Source organism: Mastigoproctus giganteus, chromosome 2, assembly GCF_048544385.1.
Source record: "Mastigoproctus giganteus isolate SK-2022 chromosome 2, ASM4854438v1, whole genome shotgun sequence".
In the NCBI taxonomy this organism is placed as follows: Eukaryota; Metazoa; Arthropoda; class Arachnida; order Uropygi; family Thelyphonidae; genus Mastigoproctus; species Mastigoproctus giganteus.
The window spans coordinates 247,197,522-247,224,846 of NC_143576.1; the positions used below are offsets into that span (position 1 = coordinate 247,197,522).

At 38.8% G+C, this 27,325-nt stretch overlaps 1 protein-coding gene across 1 annotated transcript in view; it reads left to right on the forward strand.

Annotated features, from left to right (window-relative positions):
* LOC150090350 (CUB and sushi domain-containing protein 1-like) overlaps nt 1-25,369 on the forward strand; it is an 81,544-nt gene extending 56,175 nt beyond the window's left edge. Inside the window, exons 5-11 of the mRNA XM_090389826.1 lie at nt 2,709-2,834; nt 4,110-4,274; nt 11,177-11,365; nt 14,715-14,900; nt 16,496-16,546; nt 18,973-19,051; nt 23,178-25,369. Of these exons, the coding sequence (XP_090245952.1) occupies nt 2,709-2,834; nt 4,110-4,274; nt 11,177-11,365; nt 14,715-14,900; nt 16,496-16,546; nt 18,973-19,051; nt 23,178-23,925 (1,544 nt within the window). The 3' untranslated portion in view covers nt 23,926-25,369. The remainder of the gene's footprint in view (nt 1-2,708; nt 2,835-4,109; nt 4,275-11,176; nt 11,366-14,714; nt 14,901-16,495; nt 16,547-18,972; nt 19,052-23,177) is intronic.
* The last annotated feature ends 1,956 nt before the right edge of the window (nt 25,370-27,325 follow it).

The following is a 27,325-nucleotide window of genomic DNA, read 5'->3' on the forward strand; positions in this document are numbered from 1 at the left end:
GATCACCTAGACAAGACTGCAGTAATAGTTCAGACACAGCATGGGTTTGTTAAGGGGAAGTCTTGTCTGACCAATTTGATTGGATACTACGATGTAGTCTCAAAGGAACTAAATGCTAAAAATAATTTTGAAATCATATACTTGGATTTCAGGAAAGCTTTTGATACTGTTGCACATGGAAGACTGCGGTACAAATTAGAGCGGTATGGCATTAAGGACAAGTTGCTGCAATGGATAAAGGGATGGTTCAGTGGAAGACAGTATTAGTGGAGTCCCCCAGGGTTCGGTGCTGGGCCCATTGCTGTTTTGTGTATTTATCAATGATATCGATGAAGGTATATCAGGCTTAGTGTCGAAGTTTGTAGATGATACAAAGGTTGGTAGGATTGTTAATGATAGTAAAAACAGTATACTACTGCAACAGGATCTGGAAAAGTTAGGTAGATGGGCTGAGAAGTGGCAACTGAAGTTTAATATTGAGAAATGCCAAGTACTGCATATGGGTAGCAGTAACCCAAGAGAAACGTACCAACTGTGTGGTACTACACTCGGGGAGGTGGCGAATGAAAAAGACCTGGTGGTATTTGTGCAGTCAGATGTGAAGTTCTCTGAGTAGCGCAGACGGACTGCCAAAGCAGATCATGGAGTTTTGTCAATGATATTTAGGAAGTTTAATATTGAGAAATGCCAAGTACTGCATATGGGTAGCAGTAACCCAAGAGAAACGTACCAACTGTGTGGTACTACACTCGGGGAGGTGGCGAATGAAAAAGACCTGGTGGTATTTGTGCAGTCAGATGTGAAGTTCTCTGAGTAGCGCAGACGGACTGCCAAAGCAGATCATGGAGTTTTGTCAATGATATTTAGGAAGTTTAATATTGAGAAATGCCAAGTACTGCATATGGGTAGCAGTAACCCAAGAGAAACGTACCAACTGTGTGGTACTACACTCGGGGAGGTGGCGAATGAAAAAGACCTGGTGGTATTTGTGCAGTCAGATGTGAAGTTCTCTGAGTAGCGCAGACGGACTGCCAAAGCAGATCATGGAGTTTTGTCAATGATATTTAGGAATTTTACTAGCAGAGACAAGAAGATGATTATACCTCTCTATAAGGCAGTGGTTTTCGACCTTTTTTTAATAACGCTACCCCTAAGTAATTTATTTTATTTTGTGGCACCCGTACTCAATTTTCTGCCTGTTCGATCCGATTCTCTGTGTGTGTGTGTGGTGTGTGTATATATATAATATTTTAAAAATATGTTATAAGATAGTTATTAAAATACTATAGCTATAAGTACACGTGCCTTGAGTGATCGGGGTTCAAGCCCGTGACTGCTGAATACGGTGCTGTTTCTTGTATTCTGTCTATCTTGTGAACTCCTCTGACCCGTTTGACCAAATGACCTCTCATTTGGTCGTCCCGGAGTATAAACAGAAAATGTATTTATTTATTTATTATTATTATAAACAAAATTGCAATTCATAATGCAAATTATATATAAATTTAAAAAAAATAAGTTTAAGTAACTTAAACCCAAATTACATGGCACCCTTGGAATGTTGTTGCGGCATCCCGGTTGAAAACCACTAGTATAAGACAATGGTCGGGCCACACCTTGAGTACTGCGTACAGGTCTGGAAGTCTCATTTTAGGAAGGATGTAGAGTTGCTAGAATGAGTACAGAGAAGGGGAACAAAGGGTTGCTGTTACCGAGACAAGCTTAAGTTCTGCAAATTGCAGAGTCTGAAGACTAGGCACCTGCGAGGTGATCTGACCGAGGTGTATAACTCCTTGAATGGTTTGAGCAGGCGCAATGCTGATAGGATATTTCCACTTGCTGAGATTAAGAACCTGAGGGGCACAGATTCAAATTGAGGAAAGACAGTTGTAGAATTGATGTGTGGAAGTTTGCCTTTAGCCAGCGGGTGGTTGATTGCTGGAACAGACTTCCATCTGTTGTTGTGGAAGTTAATAGCTTAAATACATTAAGAGCTGAACTAGATAAACATTTGGAGTGACCGGATGGGCGAAATGGGAAGTTTTCTTTTGTTTTTTTGCTAATGCTGTATAAGCTTGCTTTTATACCAATGTGCAACAGCAAGGCTGTAATCTGGTCAGTCTTCTCCACAAACAGCAACCATTTCCTCGTAGACTGTTTTGAGTGTTTTCCCCTTGCAAATAGAGAACCCAATCACTGATCCGTATTCCATTTTATCCATTGCTATTCTTCACTTTATTCAGCGATGCAAAGAAAAAGACACGAATTGTCAGATCGAAACCAAAATTTGTGTGGTTAGTGTAGAGGGTTCAAGGTATCAAACAAAAAGAATTCATATTTCTATCACAAGTACTTCTGGTGAATGCAAATCTTTTATTACCCCCTTCCCTCCTCTTAGTCTATTGTCTGAGATTTTCACAATTAAAATACGAGTTCTTCGTTATAATTTTAAATGTTTCTTATGAATTGTGTAAATAATCAGAGCCGTGTTAACATGGAAGAATGGAAGCGACCGCATCCGGCCTCTGGGCTTTCAGGGGCGACAAAACAGAGTATTACTGGGATCTTTTCATATAGTGCAGAATGACATTTTCTTGTTTCTATTCTGGTTTAACAGTCTTGACACGGCTCTGTAAACAGATGGATTTGTTTTCTTCTTCATTTTATGTTAATATTGTGTTGTTCACGATCTTTATTTTCATTTACAGCTAGTAGACGGGTTCTGTTCGACTGCGACGATGGAGGGGTAATGGGGCAATATCTTCACATCCAAGACAGTGGCGCCGTCACTCAATATTTCGGCTTCTGTGAAGTGGAAATTTTTATCATGAAAGGTGCGAAATGTTATTAAGTAACTCTTAGATTGTTAAGCAATATAAATGTTCAAAACGTACATTTAAAAAAGATACAGCTAAATAAAATTTATAAACGAACGTATAACTGGCATAAAAATGTCTGCTTTTTTATGAGAATGGGAGGGCATTACTGAAAAATCTTCAGCGACTGTTTCGATTCGTGGAACAACCTGCGAATTGTGTTTTATATCCACCGTGTCGGGAAGCTTATTTCTAAATCCTCTCCGGTAATCACCACAAGACAAAGCAGAGATGAGTTAAAACCGGCTATTTGTTCAACCTTAATGGTGTTATCGGCCGAGCTGCAATTTCTCAAGGATTTTGAACGTAGTGTCTAGGTGTTACTGAATGTTTTTGGCCGACGCTTTCGGCATTTGTTATGAGTTCGATCTCTTTCATGTGGTCCGAGGTATGTTCGATGACGGATTTTTTTTTTTTTTTTTGATGGAATATTACACGCACATCTCATGCGAAAAGTTAATTTTAATATTTAATAAATAAATTTTATGAAGACTAAATGCGCAAGGCATTATATAGTTAATAAATAAATACATGATTTATTGGCATGAAAACAGCCTGTCACAGGATTATCGTCTGGGTACTAAGACAGAAGATCAGTCCTTAGGGATTGCACGTCCTCTATCCCTAACGATGCACTCTGCATCCCCTTTGGATATCACGACTCATATAATAACTAATTTAAAATAAAAAATGAGCTTTTTTTAGGTCTTTACCTGAGTCGGATTGAACATTTGGATGCTATAAGCGTTAAATTAGAAGCGTCCTCTGTGAACTCTATAATTGGCGCTATAAAATCTATAAGGAACTACTGTATTCATAAATTAAATAACTCGATTTTTCAACTTTTTGAACATTCTTACCCATAACGCTTCATAAAAACAGAGTGCTGCCCTCTCCTGTTATTGCGCTGCGAAATACACTCAGTAATATTATTTTTGTAAAAAAAAATATATCGTTTGTTCATTAGCTATTGCGTAATTTATCATTTACATTTTTTTTTTTTTTTTTTTTACAAAAGTAGAACACTGAAAATTAAAACTAGAATAAATTGTAATAAAACACTGAACTTATTAGGCGTTGTAGGAACTAGCCTATTAAACTCCGGGTTTTTATTTACACTTAATTATATGTTTCGGAGAGTAAGATATAAAAGTATCCAATATTTAGTGAAAGGCTTACAAAAGCTTATAATTTTGCTTTGAATGTTAATTTTATCTTTTATTTTCACTTTAGACCGATATGCATGCGGGAAACCCGATGAACCCCTTCACTCTGTTATCAACTACACAGGAAATATGATACAGTATTACTGCCTTCCTGGTTACAGACCAGACAAGCAGGTGCGAAGGTACTGTTTGCCCACTGGAAAATGGTCGGGGACTGCCCCATTGTGTTCTGGTGAGTATTTGGAGGAAATAATGGTGGATGGGTTGATGCGCTGCGCGATTTCTTGTTGATCTTTTTTTGTAAAACTTATCTTTGTTCAAAAGATAAAAATTTTTCTTCATAATATTGAAGAAAGTCGGGGAGAGAGAGAGAGAGAGAGAGAGAGAGAGAGAGAGAGAGAGAGAGAGAGAGAGAGAGAAGAATGGTGATATCCAGCTCAATGTGATATCCTGTTTTTGAATTTAATAGTGAGAAATATGTTTCTGAAATTGAAAAAGTTGTGGATGATTTTGAAACTATTGAAAACATTAGCAGTATTTCTTATCCATCCAATCTCGACTTAGATACGAAACAAATTCCAGAGAAAACCGCCGAGATTTTTCACATGCAGAAATTTTTACTTGAAAATGAAATTATCACATTGTGAAACAATATCTTCCTAAAAGCCAGATTTTTTTTTTTTTTTTTTTTTTATGTAAACCTCAAACACGAGAGGTATTAGAACCTAGAGTACTTAGTACCGTGCTTGGGTTGGAGGTTGAGAAGACAAAAGAATATATTTGTTGTTTACATTGGACTTGAACTTCTGTAGATTGTAATTTTCAGGAAATACGTATGAAGGAAGGTTGTTCCAGAAAACGGCAGTTGAATGAATAAATGAGGACGATGAAAATTTGGTTCTGTGGGTTTGAAGTTGGACAGTAAATGGATGTTGGCTAGTGGCGGCACGTGTTCGGACTGTTTTGAAAGAGAGAGCAGGAATTATAGAAGCCAATTCAGAAGAACAGTGCCCATGGAAGTATCTGTAGAAGAGGCATGCAGCAGAAACAGTGCGTCTATGAGACAGCTAGTGGAGAGATTCTGTTAGAGATGAATCATTAATTAACCTAACTGCCCTCTTCTGAATGGAATCAAGAAGCCTGAGAGAGGTTTTGGGGGCACCACCCCAGATGTGGGAACAATATTCCATGGCAGGGCGGATTTGCGATTTATACAGAGTGAGCAGCTGTTTGGGAGAAAAGTAACGCCGAGAGCGAAAGAGAAAACCAAGTTTTTTAGATGCAGAGGAAGCAATATTTGTAATGTGCTTGTACCAAGAGAGATTAGAAGTCAGGGTAATCCCCAAAAAAGATATATCAACTTGCCTAGAAATCGGAGTGTCAGCAGAGATAAGCATAGGAGCAGAAGAATCCTTTTTTGCGAGATATAAGACAAGACTGAGTTTTAAAAGGATTGAAATCAATTAAGTTGTCTTTGCCCCACTGGAGAATTACCTGAAGATCGGCATTTAAGAATTGGTAGCAGATTTTCGAGAAGTTGAAGCTGATTGAGCAGGACAAGGTTTCTCAAAATGGAAAGTGGAATGCAATGTGCTATCATCGGCAAAACTATGGATAGGATTTCCAGTCAATGGAAGAAGGTCATTAATATACAAGAGAGAAAAGAGTAGGGGAAAGAACTGAACCTTGGGATACACCGGCATTAGTGGAGAAGTTAGAAGACAGAGAGCCATCTACCATTACCTTCAGTGAGCGATCAGAGAGAAAACTGGATAATCAATTACTAAAAACAGTTGACAAACCATAAGATGGAAGCTTGTTTAGAAGACCTTTATGCCAAACACGATCAAAAGCCTTTGAGATGTCAAGAGCAACTACTTGTGTTTGACCGAACCGCAAGATCATCAGAAAAAGACTTTTCGAAATATCTTTGCCGAGAGAAATACCCAAATGTGTAAAAAATGTAAAGTGTGTTAGTTGTCTGACGGCACCAGGGCTTCCCCCCCCCCATCTCTGTGTTGTATTCTTTGTATGTGACACAGAAGTCTGCGGAGGCCAGAGATTTAAAAATTGTGTGGGGAGTGAAATGTTGTGTAGTGTCTCTGACCATTTAGCCATTGGGCCCCTATTGGGACCCGCCGTTGCCAAGAGGAGGCAAGTCGGGCAACCAGTAGATTATTTAAGTACTCTGGCAGGCTCCACCACCTAATTTTCCAAGGATTTCAGTGGCAGCGCCAATATAGAAAAAAGGGGGAGGGGTGAGCACTAGAATTTGGCCGAAAAAGTTTACAAGAAAGCGGTAGAATTTAGACGTTGATTAGAATTTGGCGGCATTGTTAGGGGATGTACTCGGTCGGTTTAGTTAGAGTGGTGGGGGTGACTGAAGACTGGGGGCAAAACAGGTAGAAGAATGGGAGGGCTGGAAGGGGAGGGTTATAGTACCCAGTTCAGATCGCCAAATGAAGTGTCGGCAGCAAAGCCGCAGTATGTCTTCATCGGTGTTGGTTGTCAGGTCCATGTGGTGTCAAATCCGGTAGGAAGGTCAAACTGCCCATCCTGCTCTGGGGGTAGGATATGTTAGCTGGCAGTGGGGAACCTACCAGGCGAAGGGAGTGGGAGAGACACGCATTTACTTCATTCATAATCTGCATTGTAAAAAATGCAGTAAACTTTTAAATTCCGGTTTTAGGTTCCACATATCTCTGAGTGAATCTGCCTTTTCTTCTTTGAAACAAACAAAGACGAAGAGTCGCTCTACTCTTACGGACTTGCATACAGAAGATTCTTTACTGTTGGCCTTATCTCACAGTATATCCCGAATTTTGAAAGCTTGGCAGATGACACGAAGATGCAAACTTCACATAAATTAAAAATTTAAATATATGTTAATTTAAAATAAGAATTCAGAATTGTATTTAATTTTAACATTTACAAACAACAATAATCAATATGTGTTGATTAACTTTTTTAACCATGTATAATGAAATTCTTGAGATGGTAGATCGCGGCACATTTTGAAGAAGAAAAAAAAGTAGATCGCATCGCAAATTAAGTTGGCCACCCCCGCACTAAAGGAACCCAAAACAGGAACACTACGAAGTGATCTGATTTTGGCCAAAAGTTGCAGTAATATTAAGAGGGATTGAAGGAATAAATGATTGAATTCGCAGAGAATTTGATTCAGCATTAAAAGAGATAAAACACTGTTTGTGAACAGAGTTGAAAATACTGATCTTTCCTTCCATATAAAAACTACTTAAAAATTTCTGATGAAAATTTACTGTATTCCTAGAAGTACGCCACCAAACAGCGAGGCTTCTCTTAAAGTGCCTCACCTCTGCTGTCTGTTTGCAAATGAAAACGGAATTGAACTGTTTAAAAATACCGAAAAGATTTTCATCTAAGTGCGCCCATTTAAAACTGACCATTTAAAACACATTGCAAAGTTAAAATTAAAGCTTCCATAAAAAATTCTCATGCTGCTCAAAAAGAGAATCGCTTTTCGAATTGTCATTTGTTTCCAGTTGTCATTGCGAGAGGAAGAGGAATGGAAGAAATGGACGATCCCATTCAAACGGGAAAGGATAACTTAAATTTTATCCGAGCGTCAGTCTCCCGAGAACGTTTTGTCTATCTTCTAATTTAAATTTGTTTTGCGTGCATTGAGAGCTCCATCTGCCTATCTCAATTTCGAGGCTGTGCTTATGATAAAAACCGTGGCATCCAAAATGAAATGTCCAACTGTTTCGAACTCGCATGCGTATTATGAAACTAATAACTATTTACGGAAGTAACTTTGACAGAATTCTTGCTGTTTTATACTAGTATTCAGTCGGATACAGTGACCAGTAATGTATTGAGCTAAATTTTAATTGGTATATTCCTAGAATAATGTCGACAAGGAGACAGATTTCTCCGTATGTCCAACTGACGGACTTCGAAAGAGGACGGAAGTCGGCCTACAAGTGGGGGATGTTCTTCCGAGATATTGCTGGACGAGTTGAACCAAAGGTGTCTACGGTTCATCTATATTGTACACAATGGGAAAAGGAAGGCAGTGGCTGCGTTTCCAGCGGGTGTCTGATGAACAGATCAGCCACTTTTACTTCACATTAGGAGTGTTATTGTGGTCCCTCGCACAGTTCGCAGTCGTTTTCTGGAAGCAACCTTGAGCGCCATGGAACTGTATGCTCCCCATCATAGCCCTCGTGGGCAGCACAGTTGGTATTACCAACTGTGTGGCAAAGACCCGAGTTCGAATCCCGTCAATGACTCGATGGATTTCTATGGGACTTTTTCACAACCTGGCTGAGTTAGTCGGTCTCAGGCGAGAATTGTATGGATTTTTCTCGGGGATACTCGGGATTTTCGTCCAGCAAATATATCGCAGAACACACGCAGTTTACAGACATGATGTATATAGAGCAATATGGTCTCAGTCGCTGATGCGCCTAAAAGACTAAAACAACAGCCACTTTTAACACCTCATCTACCGAATGTAAGCCACTTGTGTTCAAGTACACCCCATATTAATTTTCAATAATGTAAATATTTTTCATCGATAACTCAAATAAGATTTATTGTAATCGTTTGAAGATTTAATAATTTATTCCTAGAATCCCTCTCAACGTTATCACCAACATTGGTCGGTCAAAATCAGATCATTTTTTAGTGGTATTCCGGTTTGCGTTTAATTTACTATAAAAAATTATCAAATGAGAGAGAGAGAGAGAGAGAGAGAGATCAAACTCGAGTCAATTTTAAGATTTCGCTTTCGTTGATTGCTTTTCACTCTGCAACTTCCTACTTCGTCAAGGAAGTTAGTCGGTATCACGAGTCTGGTTTCATTTGAGACAACGTCTAGACATCCATCGTGTTTATCTTATGCTGGCTGTTGCTTTACATCGTACTTTGTCAAAGAGACAGAAATCGATGCGGGATTCTCGACGTACTTCCTGAACTAAGATTTACTTATTCCCCCAAGTTTTGCAGCGAAGTGCAGAAATAAAATGAAATTTGGATTTTAACAAATATCCTTAAACATTTAGCGCAAAATGATTTAAACTGTAATTTCAAAAGTATTCGTACAATAATGAGCCGGTTCGACACTCTTTGCAAAAGAAATAACAGCAAAAGCAGCTATAAAAGTGTCCAATGAACACCGCAGAAATTGGTAGCAGCTAGTATGAGGAAGTTTGTCGAATTAAAAAAAACTCTGTACTGTGGATAATTTTAAAATGCAAGTACACAGTTCTCAAGAGCATTGTATTCCTGTAATTATTACGGATACGTGTTTGATTACCACCATTGTTTACTTATTTTAGATTAGACATAACGAAAATTATATCCTTCACTCAAGTTATATTTATTATCCTTGCTTTTCAGAATGTATTCTTTCCTTACCCTTGCTAATTGCTAATTTTCTTTTTAATCAGCGTCAAATCTGTTGCCTCAGAAATGTTTTTAAACGTAGGAACAAAAAAAAGAAGAAAAAGAAAAAAACGCTGGAGCCGAATCTGCATTATGTGAAGGATACGGAACTTCAAATCCCAGCGATTCAATTCTTGTCAATGTTTAACGTTTACAGTGAAGTCACATGTTGTTGTGTTATCAGGAATTTACTCTTATGAAGTATTTCTTTGTGTTGGGCTGAATTAATTGTCTCACTTTTACCAATTACCAAAGATTGGCCTCCGTAGCCGAGTGGTCAGGAGCAGGATTGTAGTAGCACCCTCTTTTTGTGTAGACCGGGGTTCAAGCCCCTTTCTGCTAAATACGATCGATCTGCCAACCTGCACTGGAACAGCGTGACAGATTACGGTCCATTTCCCTCAGCATGAATTGTTGAGGAGGCTTCCACCCTTCAGTGGGTTGATAATGGCTGCAGTTTACCTTTTTTACTAAAGATTTTGTATGGTAACACCCACATAATCCCGAAGAAGTTAGTTAATGTATACAGTGCGTTACATTTCGGGCGTCGTAGCAGATAGTAATAATTCAGATTTATAATAATTTATAAAAAAAAAAAAAAAACGACAAAGAGCAACAACTTTTATGCGGAAACCGACAACATGTCGTTTCTGCGCATCCGCCGCATGGCCCCTTCATTCTTTTTTTTTTTTTTTTTTGGTGGAGCATCGGCTTATGTGGTCATAATGCACCTCCCAAGGTTTTTGCAGTACTTTGATCCAAGCTCGAGGCGGGATTCGAACCCGCGACCTTTGGGTTGCTAGGCAGGTACTTTACCCACCCGGCTAGCCCAGTCGGCGGCTCCTCATTCCTCCAACCAGCGCATTAGAAACAGACATAATATCCAGTGCTTCAGCTACAGTATACTATACATGTATAACTATGTGGTATGAATAAATAAATAAAAAAAAAAAAAAAAACATAATAATTGTCGGATTCTATTGGTCTGATTTTAATGAAATTTGGGACGGTTCGACTTTCACGTATTTTCTTTTGAAATAAAAATACACGGTCAGACAAAGAAATAATAATTGTCTGATTTTTATTGGTCCGATTTTAATGAAATTTTGGGATGGCTTGAAAAATCTTTCTATAAGTCCCAAATATAAAATTTTATGAAAATTTATCCCACTGGGAGCCGAGTTATAGCATGCGGACGGACGTGATAAAAACAACAGGAACATTACGCCTATATGCTAATAACCCTTAAAAAAATCAATATTATTTTGTTGGGTGATTCTTGGACTTTTGAATTATTTTGGATGTGATTTTAATGACGAAGTTCTTTGAACTACCTCTTGTTTTCGGGATCACAGTGACGAATCCAAGATTCGCCTCCAGCATAGTGAATGAAATTAATGTCGGATAAATTTATTAAAATCAAATATACAGTCTGTAATGCATAGCCTGTATATTAATTATTGTTTTTGTATATCATATAATTTGCATTATTGTTTTGATTTATGTTGAATGCATAACTAACCTATGGTAGTGTAAATTATATAAAAAAATTAATAAAATAAAATCTATTTATAAACTACGCACCTTCCAGAAATTTCCCTCCCAGATAATATGCTTTGTAATAAAAGCTGATGCACCCAGTTTAAATTATACTAGTGCTCCGCTGATTGATTTGCATTTATTTATCTGTTTTTACTTTCGCAGTGATCACGTGTCCGAATGACACGCACGACTTTATCGGTCATGTAAACTTTACAAGCTCCAATCGACAAAATATCATTCGTGGCACAATCGCTACTTATTCGTGTCCCCATGGCTATCACTTAAAAGGATCTAAAGCGAGACAATGTATGGAAACTGGAGGCTGGAATGTTAGTATGCCTGCTTGTCTAAGTAAGTAGCCAATATCTTTACAAAAATTAATCAAAATAATTTAAAATATTTTTTTAAATTCTGTATTTCAAGTTTTAAAAATCACATTTATTAAACTTATGAAGGCTGAAAAATATATAAAAAAGTATTTTTATATTTAAAATAGTTTATGGTATACACCCAATGGCCAAAAAAGTTGAAACCTTTATTCAGTATTTAGAACCCAATCTAGTAAGGGTCACCTTTGCCCGAATACGACCCATACTTGTCGTGGTATGAATTTCACTAGATGTCTGAGGCAGTCTAGCTCCAGATTTCACCATTCTTCCATCAGGATATTTTTTTAAGCTGTTGTAGGTCGGTAGAGAACTGAGAAGCCAAACTGCCCTTTTCAATAAATCTCAAACATTCTCATTTGGATTCAGATTTTGAGAATTATGCTGCCAGGGTAGTTGTCGGGAACCTTGGAATTGTTCCTCGAACTATTCGGGTTTTATTATTGCTCGGTGGATAGTTGTGTCGTCCTCTTGAAAGAATCGCCCTCTTGAGGAGCAGATTTGGTATAATCACCGTTCATCCCGCATCAGTAAAAGACCCAAGTTCCAATCCTGTCAATGACGCATGGAATTTTTCCGTGTCTTTTTCACAACGTGGCTGAGTTAGTCGGTCTCAGGCGTGGGTAGCCTGACTTTTTCTCCCAGAAACTCGGGTTTTTCGTACAGCGAACACCAAATCCACCACAGAACATACGCAATTTCTGTAACATAATTGAAACAACACAGCGTTTAAAGTGGAAATGGACCGATTACTTAAGAAGAAGAACTGACGATAGATGACCCATACGAATTTTGGAATGGATACCGTTTGACTCTAAACGTCCAAGAAAAATATCAAAGATGAGTTGGATCGATGAACTTGTGAAATTTTCTGGGCACATACAATGGCAACAGAAAGCACAAGACCGCAGTTGCTGTAAACGTATTGAGGAGGCCTTCATCCTGCAGTGGATCGACAATGGCTGAAGAAGAAGAAGAAGATGATGATATACGGCGCAATATAGCCTAAGCTGCTGGTGCGCCTGAAACCCAACAACAAACAAACTTGAAAGAATCCATCGCAATCCGGCTAAAAATTGAAGCATTACAGGGTGAAGTTGGTTCGATACGACAGAAGTATTCATTGAAGTAATACTACCTTCTAACGGTATAGGTATAGGTATAGGTATATTTGGGTCTAACGGCTCCTGGGATTTCTCCCATCTCCGCATATGTACACTGTATCGGACAAGCCAGGGATTTAAAAGTATATGGGTCATGTGGTATGTAGCATGTTGTGCCCTTGTTCATCCAGCCTGTTAGCCGCCGGGCCCCTAATGGGACCCGACGTTACCATACCTCGCCACGGGGAGGCCGACTGGGTGTTACCTGTATAGTACTCTGGCGGGTTCTGCCACCTACTTTCCTGGGATTTCAGTGGCTAGAACCTATAAAAAAAAAAAAAAAAAAAAAAAAAGTGCTGTTCGCGGTTAGTTATTAGCGTTTGTTAGAATAATTTAGATGCTTGCGAGGGGCTATACGCTGAAATAATATTTTCTATATGCCTAAATGGATCGGGCAGGAAATTTTGATGTACTTAAATTTGGACGCGTAGGGCTGAAAACGCTGTGAAAGTCAACAGTGAAGGGGATGGGGAGACTGAAGACTGGAGGGAAGAAAAGGAAGTAAGGGGCCGATAGAGAGGATGGCCCCGCAATTTCAGTGGAGCAGGCCCGTGCTCCACCAGAGGGAAGAGATTTGGGGAAGGGAAGGAGTGGGGCAAAGCCCCCTCTCCCCACGAGAAGGGAAAGAAAGCACCGTTCAAGAGAGAAACAGTGTATGTTGAGTCATATGACAACCTTGGATGTCCTTTAGTCCAGGTGCTCAACAAGGCAAGATGGGGTTCTTCTGGTCTTCTGTGGTGTCTTTGAACAAGCTGAGTCAGAGTCTTAGTTGTGTTTCCATTGAGGGATGGCCCCTTCTAACGGTATGAGCGAACCGAGTCCATACCAACAGACATGTGGACATGTATAGTGTCTTATGTAGGACGGCACCTGAACTTCAGTTCAACTCCGCCTTTGTACACTGTGTTGAATACAAAACTCTGTAAAAGGCCAGAAGTGTGTGTGTGTGTGTGTGTGTGTGTGTGTGTGTGTGTGTGTGTGTGTGTGTGTGTGTGTGTGTGTGTGTGTGTGTGTGTATGTGTGTGTGTGTGTGTGTGTGTGTGTGTGTGTGTGTGTGTGTGTGTGTGTGTGTGTGGTAGGCGATCACATGGAAAGCCTGCCCAATGTCCGTGTGCACCACGGGGAGGTGGGCCACAACTGCTCATGCACTGTGGCGGACTCAACTGAATGCCCAAAACCATCCAAAGTCCACTGGTTACCAACCGAACATAGCCCATTCCATGTTACCACCTCCAGCCGCTTGAGTGGTGGACACGAGACAGTCTGTAAGCATGGCTTCACTGAGGTTTACGCCACACCTTACCATTCACCCTACCAATGGTGTAAAAAAAAAAAAAAAGCGTAAATCAAGACTCGTCAAACTAAATAGCCTTTTATCATTTTTCCACAGTCCAGTCTTGTCGTTGGCAGCACTACTACAGTCGAATATTTCGATTTTTTACAGAAAGAAATATCTTTCATTCGACTACCAAATCGCAGATTCTACAACTCGTGCTGTATAGTTCGGCCGAAAATGGTTCTTTCTTTGCTTAAATTGAATTTTTCATTTACTGGGCTTTCTATTCTAACGCACAATTCGCTTTAAATTGCTGCGATCTTGTTCTTGGACTACCGACTTTCTGTCTCATTTCTTCCTCTTAGACATACATTCTCCTTTCATCTTCCAGTCACTGTATACTTTTGAGATGGTTGTTTTCGACACACCTGTGATTTCCCTTGTTTTCTCAATTGTGGCTCTTTATAAACGTGCTCCAACAATAACAAATTTATGAAAATCGGAACGATCACCTGTCTTTCCCATGGATCGACTAAGAATCCCCAGGAAGGCGTAGAGTATTTATCTGATACCAAAGATCATACGTGTGTGGCAACTTACATTTGCATACCTTACGTTTAATTAATTTATTCATGCCAATTGAAAAAGGTTTCTAATTTTTTTTGGCCAGTGATTTATTTTCAAAATAATCTATAAGAGTCTTCCGAAATATTTTTAGAAATAATACATTTGTTTGTGGCAAGAGTTACAACTTTTCCTTCGTGCGTAGAGGAAAAAGTGCCTAATTTCAGCTTTCTATCTCAACTATAAGTAGGTCAGTGAAATTAATTGTAATAATTTTTCATGATATGGATTCCTTACTTTTCTCTTCGTAGTTATCACTTGCGGTTATCCGAGGCTGAGCGGTGACAAAGAAAAATTCAAATTGGTCAACGGTACCACAACATTCGGTAGTTTGGCATCTGTGTATTGCACTGATAGGCGAAATGTATCCGTTGCAGTTGTAAGATGTGGAGAAGATGGCAGATGGAGCTCTCCTGGTAATTTGTGCTCGATAGTAGGTAAGATGATGGGATGAATAATAAAAACAATTCTAGAAATTATTTAACAGTAATTATGACTATTAAAGTTATTATATTTATGCTGTAATATATTTCCCGATGGCCAAGGTCTCTTGTCTGATAATTATATCTATTTTACGTGCTTATGTACGAAGTTTTAAATGAGAAGTTCCCAATATAGACTTCATGCTGGACAGAAAGTGCCTTAGATTATCTCCGAACTAAGAATAAAATTAGAAAAAGAAACGATATCTTTATTTATTTCTTTTCCTTCTCTTCTCTCTGAAACAGGTCGTTAAGTTATTCCAGAGCTGTTTTTGTGAAGATATGCCCAGACTGGAAAACTAGGTGTAACGCAACGTCATCACAGATGATTTGGTGGCAAACTGAAAAGGGCTAAACGGAGTGAGAGAAGGACGGAACATTTGGTGAACGCCAATGGGCCAGTGACAGTGGAGTATCCTAGGAACGCAACATTGGTCAGCAAGGTCGGATTTACCGGGCTGGCTCAGTTGTTCCAGGGTCTAAGGTCGTGAGAGACTCCGGAAGAACGAAATTATTGTTTATCCAGGATCTTCCCCGATCTTATGTAAAGGGCCTGTAAATATATGTGTTCCAGAGCACCAGACTACCTAAATCCAGCATTGCTGATCAATCCAAACACATCTCCTGCCCAAAGGCGCTAAACTTTCCATTGGTTAAACACGTCCAAGTTACCCTCCCACACCCTGACGACTGCAACTTTGCATGGTGCCGCCAATGTCGCGACTGAACAGTTGACAGCTGGGAAAAGAACAAATCGTGTCTCCTTTTGCGCTATCCGACAGTAGACACCGCGTATGGAAAAAAAGTAACGAGAGGCAGTGGACCTGATATACTGAATGGTTTAGACAGTGTGGGCCGTCCTAGTAGTAGTGCTATGATCTGGGAAGTTTTTTGTTGGTAGTTCTTGGCCCTTTGATATAAGCACCATAATGTCCGGCAGTCTTAGACATCTGAACTTTGTTACAAGTATACCGGGAAGAATTTCTGCTGTTCCTTCAACAGCGAAAGCATCTCTCAACAGGACAATGCACCTTTAACCCAACTATTTGTTAGAATGTTCAGAAGATTTCATCATTCTTGCTTTGTCGCAAACTGACCAGATCTCAAACCCATCGATCATCTTCTGGATTATTTCTAATCCATCTCTAGCTGCTGTGGCACAGATTATTTAATTCTGAAAGGAATTAAATAATCTCCGGGTGTGATTAGTAGCCTTGTAATGGTCATGCCATGGAGTGTTCAATTATCACTGACTTAAAATGTCATTAAAAACGGGCCGATTTAGGATAACTGGATCTGTTTCGTGATACTGTTTTCCTTAAACAGTTTGAGCTGGTTGAGTTTGACATATAGAGAAATTTTGAATCCGAAATTTGAATGTATAAACATGAGTTTCTTTTAAATCGCGATTGAAATAATGGTGGAAACTGGGCATCATATAAGCACTAGATTCTCTCCGAGTTGTATCCGTATGTATTAAAATTATGAAGCATTCTTTTAAAATCATACCCTAAAAGTTCCTCATAAATAATGATTTTCTTTTTTTCCAGGTGAAAATGAAAATCTTATCGAGAATTCTGAAGATAGAGTCCCTATGACCGGTACGTTAAAAATCGTTATATGATTACATCAAAGCAGTGTATACTCGTATAAATACATAAATGAAATTAATGAAATCAATGAAATCAATATCTTGTATTCATTTTCATATAAAGTAATATTTTAGCTATACAGCAGAATATACAAAATAAAGATTATTTAGGAAAAATCTTTCCTTTAATTATTATTACCGCGAACTCTTCTGAAGAGCAAGCAGATGACACTAGCTGCTATTCTGAAGACATAGTGAAGAACGTAGGAGTTATTGCTGCCATTGGGAATTAGCATCAGTCACAGGCTTTCAGTTTTTTAGAGTATTTATCCAGACGTTACAATAAAACCTACAAGAAATACAATGTTGTTGTAGGGATTTAGGCTCATCGGCAAATTTTACCGGATAAGCAATTTAGGCCACAATGCGCCGTATAAATAATATGTCTGTAAATTGCTTGTTTTCTGTGATGATTAGGAGTTTGCTAGATGAAAAATCCGAGTTTCCAGGAGAATGAACCATGTTACCGTTCGCCTGAGACCGACTAACTCAGCCACATTGTGAAAAATACCCATAAAAACATCTCGCATCATTGACTTAATTCCAACCCAGGTCTTTTCCACCCGGTGTGAGAAGGACGGCAATTCTAACAACTGTGTTACCTACGAGGGCTTCGGTTCCTTTCTTGGAATAACGAACATCACACATTGAAAAGAACAATTTCACAAAAAGGAAGCTGACCCAATGACGTAGGTAAATCAGAAAGTTAAGTAATTTATTTTTTATTAAATGAAGAAAAGGAAAATAATCTAAAATTTTAGGACTACATTTCCACATAGTCCCCTTTTCCAAACGCTTCTGACATCGGTCTACAAGCTTCTTAACATTGTCTCAGAAAAATATTTTTGGTTATTCACTTAAGTACCATGTCTTTGACTTCTTCGTCATTTGAAAATCGATGCCCGTTTAATGCTTTCCAGAGAGCCAAAAAGGTAATAGTCCAAATGAGTGAGGTCTGGAATGTATGATGGGTGAGTGAAAAGTTCAAAATGAAGTTTTTGTATCGTTTGAATGAGGTCAATCACTGTCGTGCTGCAGCACAATCGTTAAGAGCAAACATCTCGATTTACTGCGTATAGCAAGTTTAAGTTTCTCTTCTAACATGGCACAATGCCTTTCCGTATTGAGAGTCTGCCCACATTTCTGATAATGTTCCTTTACAGGCCCGTTCAACTTCCAAAAGAACGTCGATATGAATCTATCCGAAGAAGGCACCCTTTGAGTTTTGTGGTTGTTGAGGATAACGTGTATATCTGGCCTTTCCTATTGATTTTGGTCTGGTAGTGATGAATCCATGTTGCTACTCCTGTAATACTTCTCCAAACGCTTCACACCTCGACTGTATAAAACAGACTGATTGCAGGCAACTTGGCGACTCGCGTGTAGACTTGTCTAACAACGTATTAGGTATGATAACCCTGGAAGCGCACTTTCACACGGGGTGTTAGTTTTACACACAAAAAAAGTACTGTTAATTTTTGATTTACTACCGTATTTTGTTAGGACAGTTGGAGATTTTTATTCATTTTGAAAATTTTGTCAGCTATTTGTCGTTGTTCTTGTAGTTGGGTTTTAGGAGCATCAGCAACAGAGTCTCCAGGAGAAAAAACCATGCTACCCTCGCCTGAGACTGACTAACTCAGCCACGTTGTGAAAAGGCCCATAAAACTTCATCGCATCATCGACGGGACTCGAACTCCGGTTTTTCCACCCGGTGTGGGGAGGACGGGGATTCTACCAACTGTGCTACCCACCAGGGCTCTTCGGCTATGATGTTAATGATATTGTCGCAGTATGGAATCATGGGAGAATTTTAACAGCCTTACGTCATCGTCGATAAATATCCATCCTGGGATTCAATTCAAATTTATCTACAGAGTTTGCAAATACACGTTTATATGAAAATTGGCTGGAGTAAATGAACGAATTTTTCGCTTTTTTTTTTTTTTATTAAGTCTCTCAGGCTGCTATTTATTTATCCTTTTTCAGATTCTTTCCTTTTTTGGTGGTTTATGCGTGTTCACGACGTCCAACTAAAATATTGTTTGTTGGAATTTTTGAGATTTATTGAAATGAATCGTTGCTTTTCAGTTCACATTTACGAGTCTCTTAATCCCGCTTATTTTCAAGATAATCCCATAAAGAAGAAAACCAGAAGCTATTTGGTCAGGTAAAAATATAGCGTCCCTGGAATATCATTAAATGAAATTATCACTTGTTAAGAAGGTGTTGTCACACTTAACGAGTATTATAATGATAATATACAAACAAGAACAAAGTGTTGAACAGGTTTATTATTAATATTAATGAGTTTTCAGTTCACAGAATTATATTTGCATAGAACAGTGTTAATTGAATTACGTGTTTTGATTACAGGTGTCATTGTGGCAGTGGTACTGGTGGTCATCTTTTTGAATATTGTGGTCATACTTCTAATTATCATCATCCGTAACAGGTAAGTCTTTGTATTACTGTTCCAATTCTCCCCGATTCAAAAAATATATATATATATTTTTTTTTTTTCAGATGTACAGGGTGTTCCAGGAGGAATTTTACAAACTTCTGGGCCAATTTTAAGAAAAAAAAGTTAGTTAATGATCAGCATCATATAAGAAGTCGCTCTAAAATTTCGGTGTTTATTTTTATCTCTTAAATAACAGTTTTATAAACCTCCGAAATATTTATTACGACCATAGATATACGCTGTATTGTACAAATGCATAATTTATTCTTGTATAAATTGGATTATATTCTGTACACTACAGCATCATATTAAGAGCAAACTCAGAAATTCCAACTGATTTAATTTCGCGCAAAAGAAACTGGATCCACAAAGGATCTCTGTTATATTTTTCAAAGCAACTACTCAGAAGACAGCACCAAAGCAATAGTAACTTTTATCGTACGATAGATAAAATAATTCGTCTTCTTAGTTCTTTACGCTCTCTACTGGCAACAGATTATATCAGTGTTTGCCACTAACATTGTTTACAATCACGCAAAATTGAAGAGCGAATTAAGTTTACCACGATGATTACGATGTTGATCAAAAAAAAAAAGTACACACTGTCCAACAAAAAAGTGTTCGGATACCAACGCTTTGAAAAAACAAGAGTTTTAATGAACATGTTAATAAGGCCCGGGTCCACCTTCGGCCCCCATTTCTATATCAAACCGTTCTGGATTACTTTGACCTGTAGTAGGCAGCAGGAATTTGTTTTTATACTTCCTTCAATGCAGTCATCAAGTTCATCTGTTGAAGAGTGTTGTATTGGACGAGGCCAGATCCGGCATACCACTTCATTTGAAGGTTCCATCGAATTCACGTCTGGATCCTGGAAGCGTTCGTGGGCAGCACAGTTGGTAGAATCGCCGTCCTCCTCACACCGGTTGGAAAAGACCTGAGTTAGAGATGGTCAATGACGTGAGGAATTTTTATGGGTCTTTTTCATAACGTGGCTGAGTTGATCTCAGGCGAGGGTAGCATGGTTTTTAATCCCAGAACTCTGGTTTTTCGTCCAACAAACAGAAAATCGACCACAGAACATATAATCAATTTATAGACAGTTTATGCAGACCAATATGGCCTTAGTCGCTGATGGTCCTAAAAACCTACTTCGACTCAACTCTGGATCTTGGTCCAGTTATCATCTTCGTGTTCCTGAAACCATATTTCATTTTTCCTTGCGCGACTCATTCTGCTGCTTGTTTGTGCTATCTCTGCTATTGCCTACATGGCTACATACTTTTAAACCTATTCCTCTTCTGCATACATCTCGTTTGCATTCCGTACACGACATTGGGGGGGGGGGGACGAAGGCTTTTGGTAGGATAACGTAAGTGCAAAGCATTTGATATTATCTGCTTATTTCAGAAGTGAAGAATGGAACTTATCCAATGTAAAGGAAAGGGCATTAATGTAATTACTGAAGGTAAGGGAACCCAAGGAAGATCCAGGAAACTTGATTTCTCGGTGTGAAAGCTTCGTGGGGGGGATGTACTAAATAAGATAGCATACGATCTCGAATACTGTGTGCATGGAATATACTTTACTTTATGGTTGATAATGTACCTAATTGTAATATACAGGGTGTCTCAAAAATACGCGGCATAACTTCAGGAATGAGTTCCTCATATGTAGACAATAAAAATATTTTATATCAATATAGTTCCGGAAATGCTTGGTTCCCGAGTTATTAACCGGAATGTCTTATCTCCCGCAGGGGATTTCCTTCATCGCAAGGTACTGACAGAATCTGGTGGTTTTCCATTCCGACCATGTACTCAAATAAGGAGCAAGCGTATATGCACTTTATGTATGGTTTGGCGAACGGCAATGCTCTGGCGGCTCGTCGTTTGTACCGCGAAAGGGTCCCAGAACGAAGATGTCGAGTCAGGAAAACGATTGAAGGTATCCATCGCCGCCTTTGTGAACATGGGACCTTAACACCTCGTGCTACCGACAGAGGACGACCAAGATCTACGACTCCTGAAGTAGAGGAGGAGATTTTGGATGTTGTGCATGCCACTCCTGGAATCAGCACACGCAGAATAGCAATGCAACTGGCTGTTCAACATTCGACTATTTGGAGAGTGTTGCGAGAACGCCAACTGATGTGGAAGCTCTCCGCAATCGAATTGTGGAAGGTTGTGGTACAATACGAAACTTACCAGGAATTTGGCATCGTCTTCGCGAGTCCATGAGACGCCGATGTGTGGCCTGTATTCAGGCAGAAGGTGGACATTTTGAACAGTTACTATAAGGTGATGTGAACAGTTAAGTGTCATAGACAGACCTTCAAAACTCTGAAACCAAGCATTTCCGGAACTATGTTGATATAAAATATTTTTATTGTGTACATACGAGGATCTCATTCCTGAAGTTATGCCGTGTATTTTTGAGACACCCTGTATAGAGTAAAGTGCAAATTAATGGAAACAACCACTTGCAATGCAGAAAATGTTGGTTTTATGTGCTGAAAGCTGTGGAAGGAAATTATATTGTCACTTCAGAAAAAAATATATTATTTTAAACAGAGTAGTATTGCTTTAATTAATTTTCCTTATAATTAGCTCATTTTAATAGAAATTTTGCAGTTTGGTTTTTTGAAGTGTATTTTTTCATGTTTCAGCTATGAATATCACACCAACGAAAAGAACAAAAATTGTCTCAACAAACGCCAGTGACTCAAAGAAAAATAGCAAACACATGTGGAGTGAGTGCTGTAAATAAGTTCTGTAACGCGAGAAAGAGACAGGGTCGGTTTCCGAAGCGAAAAACTAGTTAGAGATGACGCAATCCTTTAAAAAAAAAAAATCTAAGATTGACCCACATAAAACGTTTTTATCTTCAAAAAGAACTTGCCGATGCTGGAATTCATGTCCATGACTCCACAGTGTGTCACAAACCCTTTGGGAGGTGATCAAAGTCAAGGCGCATTCCAACAAAAACAGCTTCTAACAGAGAATATGAAGAAAAACGATTGGATTGGGCAAAGAAATATGCTGAATGGGCAACTGAACAGTGGAAGGAAGTGCTGTTTTCCAACGAGACTCGCTTTATTGTTCAAGGCAAGCGCTCTCATTACGTTCGAAAACAAGATGGAGAACCGGTTTCTGTGAAGCACATTCAACAGATGGTTAAATGTACTGTAAAAATTGTTTTGGGGTTCGTTTTCAGCAAAGGACCCTGTGACATAGTTTGTATTGATGGAATGATGAAATATTTGCAAATTTTGGAAACACGCGTTATTCCGTCATTGAGCGACCTAGGTGTGTTCCAGCAGCATCACGCACCTTGCCATTCTTCGAGAGCCGTTAAAGCTTTCATGCAGGAAAATAATGTTACATGTCTTGATTTGACAGGTAACTCACCGGACATTAATTACATAGAAAAATTTTGGGCAACTTTTAAAGGAAAATTTGAGAAAAATGGACTGCACAACAAATGATTCAATTCTTGATTCAAGTTAGGTCTCATGATCCATAAATGCCAAAAAAGCTATCCTCGCCTGAGACCGACTAAATCAGCCACGTTGTGAAAAAGGCCCATAAAAAATTTCCCTGTCATCGACGGGATTCGATTGCCGCCCTCTCACGCGGCTGGGAGGACGACGATCCTACCAACTGTGCTACCACGAAGGCTGAATAAGTGGCTTGTTTCTATTAATTTGTACACTGCTGTATATGTATATCTAAAACTAGAGCTAAAGTTTTGAGCAGGAAACGACTTTCTGCTCCTAACAGTAAGTTATCTTACTATGTTTTTTTTTTTATTATTATTATATATTTTTTATCATTATTTTATTTATTATTTATTTTTTATTTTAACCCTCTCCGTGGCTTGGGCCACCAGGGATTTCCCTACACCCACCGGTTTAGTACTACCTCCGGTGGGTAGGTCTGGGTCTAATTTATGTGAATCTACTGGACCTGGCCCACTTTCCCACGGTCATGATCGAGTACCCTGAAGTGGCCGTCCTGGTGATTGCTACGGGTTATTAAATAAAATCTCATTAAGACTAACCGCTTAAACTGCTTTCTAACATCATTTTACTAACACTAATTCTAATTTCTTGTAGGAGACGTCTCAAGAAGGCCACTCCCCCATCGCATAGTACGGAAATATCTTCGTCTACATTCGTCAGCAACAACCAGAATGGAACCACCACAGAAGCAGTGTATCAGAACGACATCTGTTACGAGACGGTATTTCCAAAAGCAACGAGGAATAATTTGTACGACCCAAAGGAGACCGAAGAGGCCATCGTAAGTTACCTACCGCCACCCCCACCGCAGGCAGCACCGGTTGTTGTTTCGGACTCCATCTACGCAAGGGTGAATTCCACTTACGGGAAAATCAACGGATTCAAGAAACACAAACCCCCGGACACTGCTTACGAAAGCGTGTACGGAAGAGTGAATCCTAAAAGCAAGAACAGGTTGCTAAAAAAGCAATTTTCCCGGCTGGGCAGACCGAAGTTCTCGAGGAAATCTGAGATGAAACAAAAGAACAGACCACCCGCACTTCCTCCTCCACCCCCTGTGTATGCAAAGATCGACTACGACAAAAAGAGATTGTCCAGGTTATTACGAGAAAGTGCGCAACGTAATGCTGACGACCTCCAGTCAAGCACAGAGCAATTGCAGTCGTCCGATTACAACCAGCTGGACTTGGAGCCCGTAAAACTGCGCGAGCTTCCACCCCTACCCACAGACGAAGATGCGGACAACCGGGACAGTAACTACGTTCCTAGCAAGCCTTATACAACTACCTCCGTCATGCTGAAAAGCAACCCTATCTACGAAGGGGTTGACGGAGACAAGTGAAGGAACCAACAGAGGGTGTAGTGACGAGTGTAAATATATTAATGTAAAAATAACGGATTATATTTAATTTAAAAAAAAGAAGAAGCAGAACCATGTGCGTGCGGTTGTGAATATAACGTGTAAATGAATTCAATTGTGAATAGGTTTTCTGATTTATGTGAGTCAAGGCTGGTGTAATTAAGTCCGAGATTATGCATCCTCGCGTGTTAAATTGGTGCCATGTTGAATCAAGGCGTACAAGTCGTAATGAGGTTTATTTTTAGTGGTTTTGTCGCCTATTAAACAAGCGTAAGCAAAGAGCGTTATATCCCGCGGAGGAGTGGAACTGCAAACAAATTGCAAGCTGATCCGGATTCATAATACGAAAATAAATATCAGTCTGCTATTTGTTGCACCAAAAGGAAAAAAAAAATTCCCAGCCATCAACATGAACCGGAGCCAGTGGCTTTTATAGCCTGTTACCACTTCAAAAAGAAAAGAGATGGGGCCAAAATTGTTGAGTAGTCCTTGTCCAAATATATCATATTTCGGAACTCGATCCGATGCCCAGTTTCAACTTCGCTTATTCGTTCTATTGATTAATTAAACCATTAAAGATATTCTTACTTTGGATCCCTGAAAAGATAATTCATCAAAATTTTAAGCTGTAGTTCTGTATACACTTTCAACTAGCCAAACAGAATTTTAGTAGAATGGAAATGCTATTTCATGTTTTGGTATAACCAGCTGCATTAATGTCCTGTGCTCAATACATACATCTTTCGCGTGTTTCTGTTCCTTTAAGATCTCTCACCTTGAAAACCTGGAAAATGCTAGCTATAATTCCATCAGAATCGTAAAAGCTACCATTTTATTTATCATAGGTTCGAATCCTAAAGTTTCAGTTCATTCCTGAAGAACAATTTTTGATTATGTAATTTAGGATAATTTGTACCATAGTCTTCGAAAAAAAAAACATATTCTACTTTCCTTAATGCTTTTATGCGAGCCATTGTCTTCGTAGGTTTGATACTTCTCAGAAGGTCCCGATGTTAAAATCAAAAGCCACTGCAAGTGGTGTCTGAATAGTCCGACCAAAAATATCTTCGACATTCTGCCACTATTTCTACTGATTGTGAGATTGTTAAACACGGCCTATTTCCTTTTGTTAGAGTATCTTTCAATTCCAATGATACTAAAATAATTTTTTAAATTAAATGCCTTTTTTGCAAAATATTAGTGTTCTGCAGATTCAGATTTGTTCTTGCCTTTTGTAATATGTTTTACGTGTTTCCTGATGCACGCTATAATAAGATATATATCGGAGAAACCCCCAGCAGATTAGACACTAGAATATTTAATGCAAATAAGTTTCGTGTAGGCACCGACTTTAAGAAAACCAATATTTTCTTTCAACAGTAGTAAAAATATATAAAGAATAATAAAACGCAGTTGTTTAAATCCCCCCCAAAAAAAATCAGCATTTCAGTGTGCTTTGTTATAGTTTAGAATTACGTTAAGGTGAAGATGTCGGCCAGATTTTTGAGCACATAGGTGGCACTTAGTGAGTACCAATCTTCTAGAAATTAGGGACCATAAGTGTGCGGTTGTAAAGTAATTCGTATGCGTACCCCATTTTTTATTTCTACTTTTACGAGTTTCAAATATTTCCCGGACAGGCCCGTTTTGTTGGGACCAAGAGGATGAATACGCATGCGTTAAGTAGTCATTTCGAAATATGCAACGATAAGATGATAACCTGCATCTCTGCATACAGTATACTATTTTTATATTTAAGTTTCAAAAATAAATCGTTTATTTTAACAAGAGTATACAATATTCCGTCAGGGCTAGTCACAAAGGGTTTTCTCTCTGTGCAATTAACTTTGGAGTGTTCATTATGACTAACTCTGCTGTTTTTTTTTTGTTTCCACATTACGGTGGCTCTCTCAGCCTTACATGAAGGACGCGATGGAATCTATAATATACTTATTGCGCCAAATCTGCAAAACTTGTGATGCATGCTAGCTACATGTACCTGTGATTCCATTTAGCAGCCATGATGAAAGCAACTATCTGGATACAATAATATATTTTGTGTTGTAGGACGTGTGCAATTTTACCGTGATAAACTAACGTGGTAGTTGAGCCATATAAAAAATTGAATCCATCAATATACTGGCCTTACTATAAAAGTGACGTCATCTTTGTCAAATCAGTGACAGCTATAAACGAATTTATTAAAGATTTTATAAAAAATGCGTTATGGTCTTGTCAATTATTTTAGTTGTTCCCAGTGTATTTTGAAAGTAAGCATTTGTAAAAGTTCTTTAAAAAAAATTCAGTACAGCCATGATGTTATTTAATTATACAAAAATGTTCGAGAATTTTAAAACCGGATTAATCCAAAGAAGTAAAATATAGTAAATAAATAAATTTTGTTTATACTCCGAGATAGCCATATTTGGTCAAAGGACTTTTGAAGACATAATATAAGAATATTATTGTATTTTGTGGTATTTCAGGACTTCAAACTAGGATATAAGAGATTACAATTAATTATTTTGACAATAAATAAAATCATTAAGTGTTAGCAGTCGTACGGACTTGAACTACGGTCCAATCAAACGCACGTGCATTACTGCACTCTCACGTTTGACGACTGGACAAGTGGGCCTCTCTGGGTTCCAATTCCGTCAACGACTGGAGAAATTTCTGAAGGTCTCAAACAGCTAACCAGTTTCAGGAGAAGGGATCGGAGTCCCCCCCCCAGTGAGTTTATCCGGGTTTTCTAGACTGCACAACATGCGAAGTGGTTCATGAATACACACACATCTAAAGACGTATACTTCACTCCAAAAAGCATCCAGACTAAATGTACTAATTAAGAATATAAATATACAATATGGATATTAAAAAAAAATTGACTTCATCATTATTAACGAATCAAATGACACCACAGGGCTTAAAGTACAAGAACCATTGTCAGGAAGTGATCATGCAATCGTCTGTTGGAAGATGAAGAAAGATGTTGCAGTAGTTAAAGGTAAAAGCCTCAAAAGAGGGACCAATTTAAAGTGCTATATCGCATCTGTGAATTTGGCGGTTGCCGAGGGATGGCGACTCCATTTGAATTATGGAATACTTTAAAAGCAAAAATCACAGAAGCCATGAACGCATACCTTCAATTATATATTGCGGGCTTAAAGAAGAGAACGCTGTCACTCTTCTATAAGGCAGTTTTCATCCCGGTTATCACCTATGCTTCTGGAGTCTGGTACAAGAAGGCCAATACCGTAGTAAACAGATCGCGCCTAGGAACTATCCAGCGCTCTCTTCTCCTTCTGTCCTCGCGTGCTTGTCGCACTGTCAGCACCCATGCGCTACAGGTCCTCACTGGATCTCTTCCTCTGGACCTGGA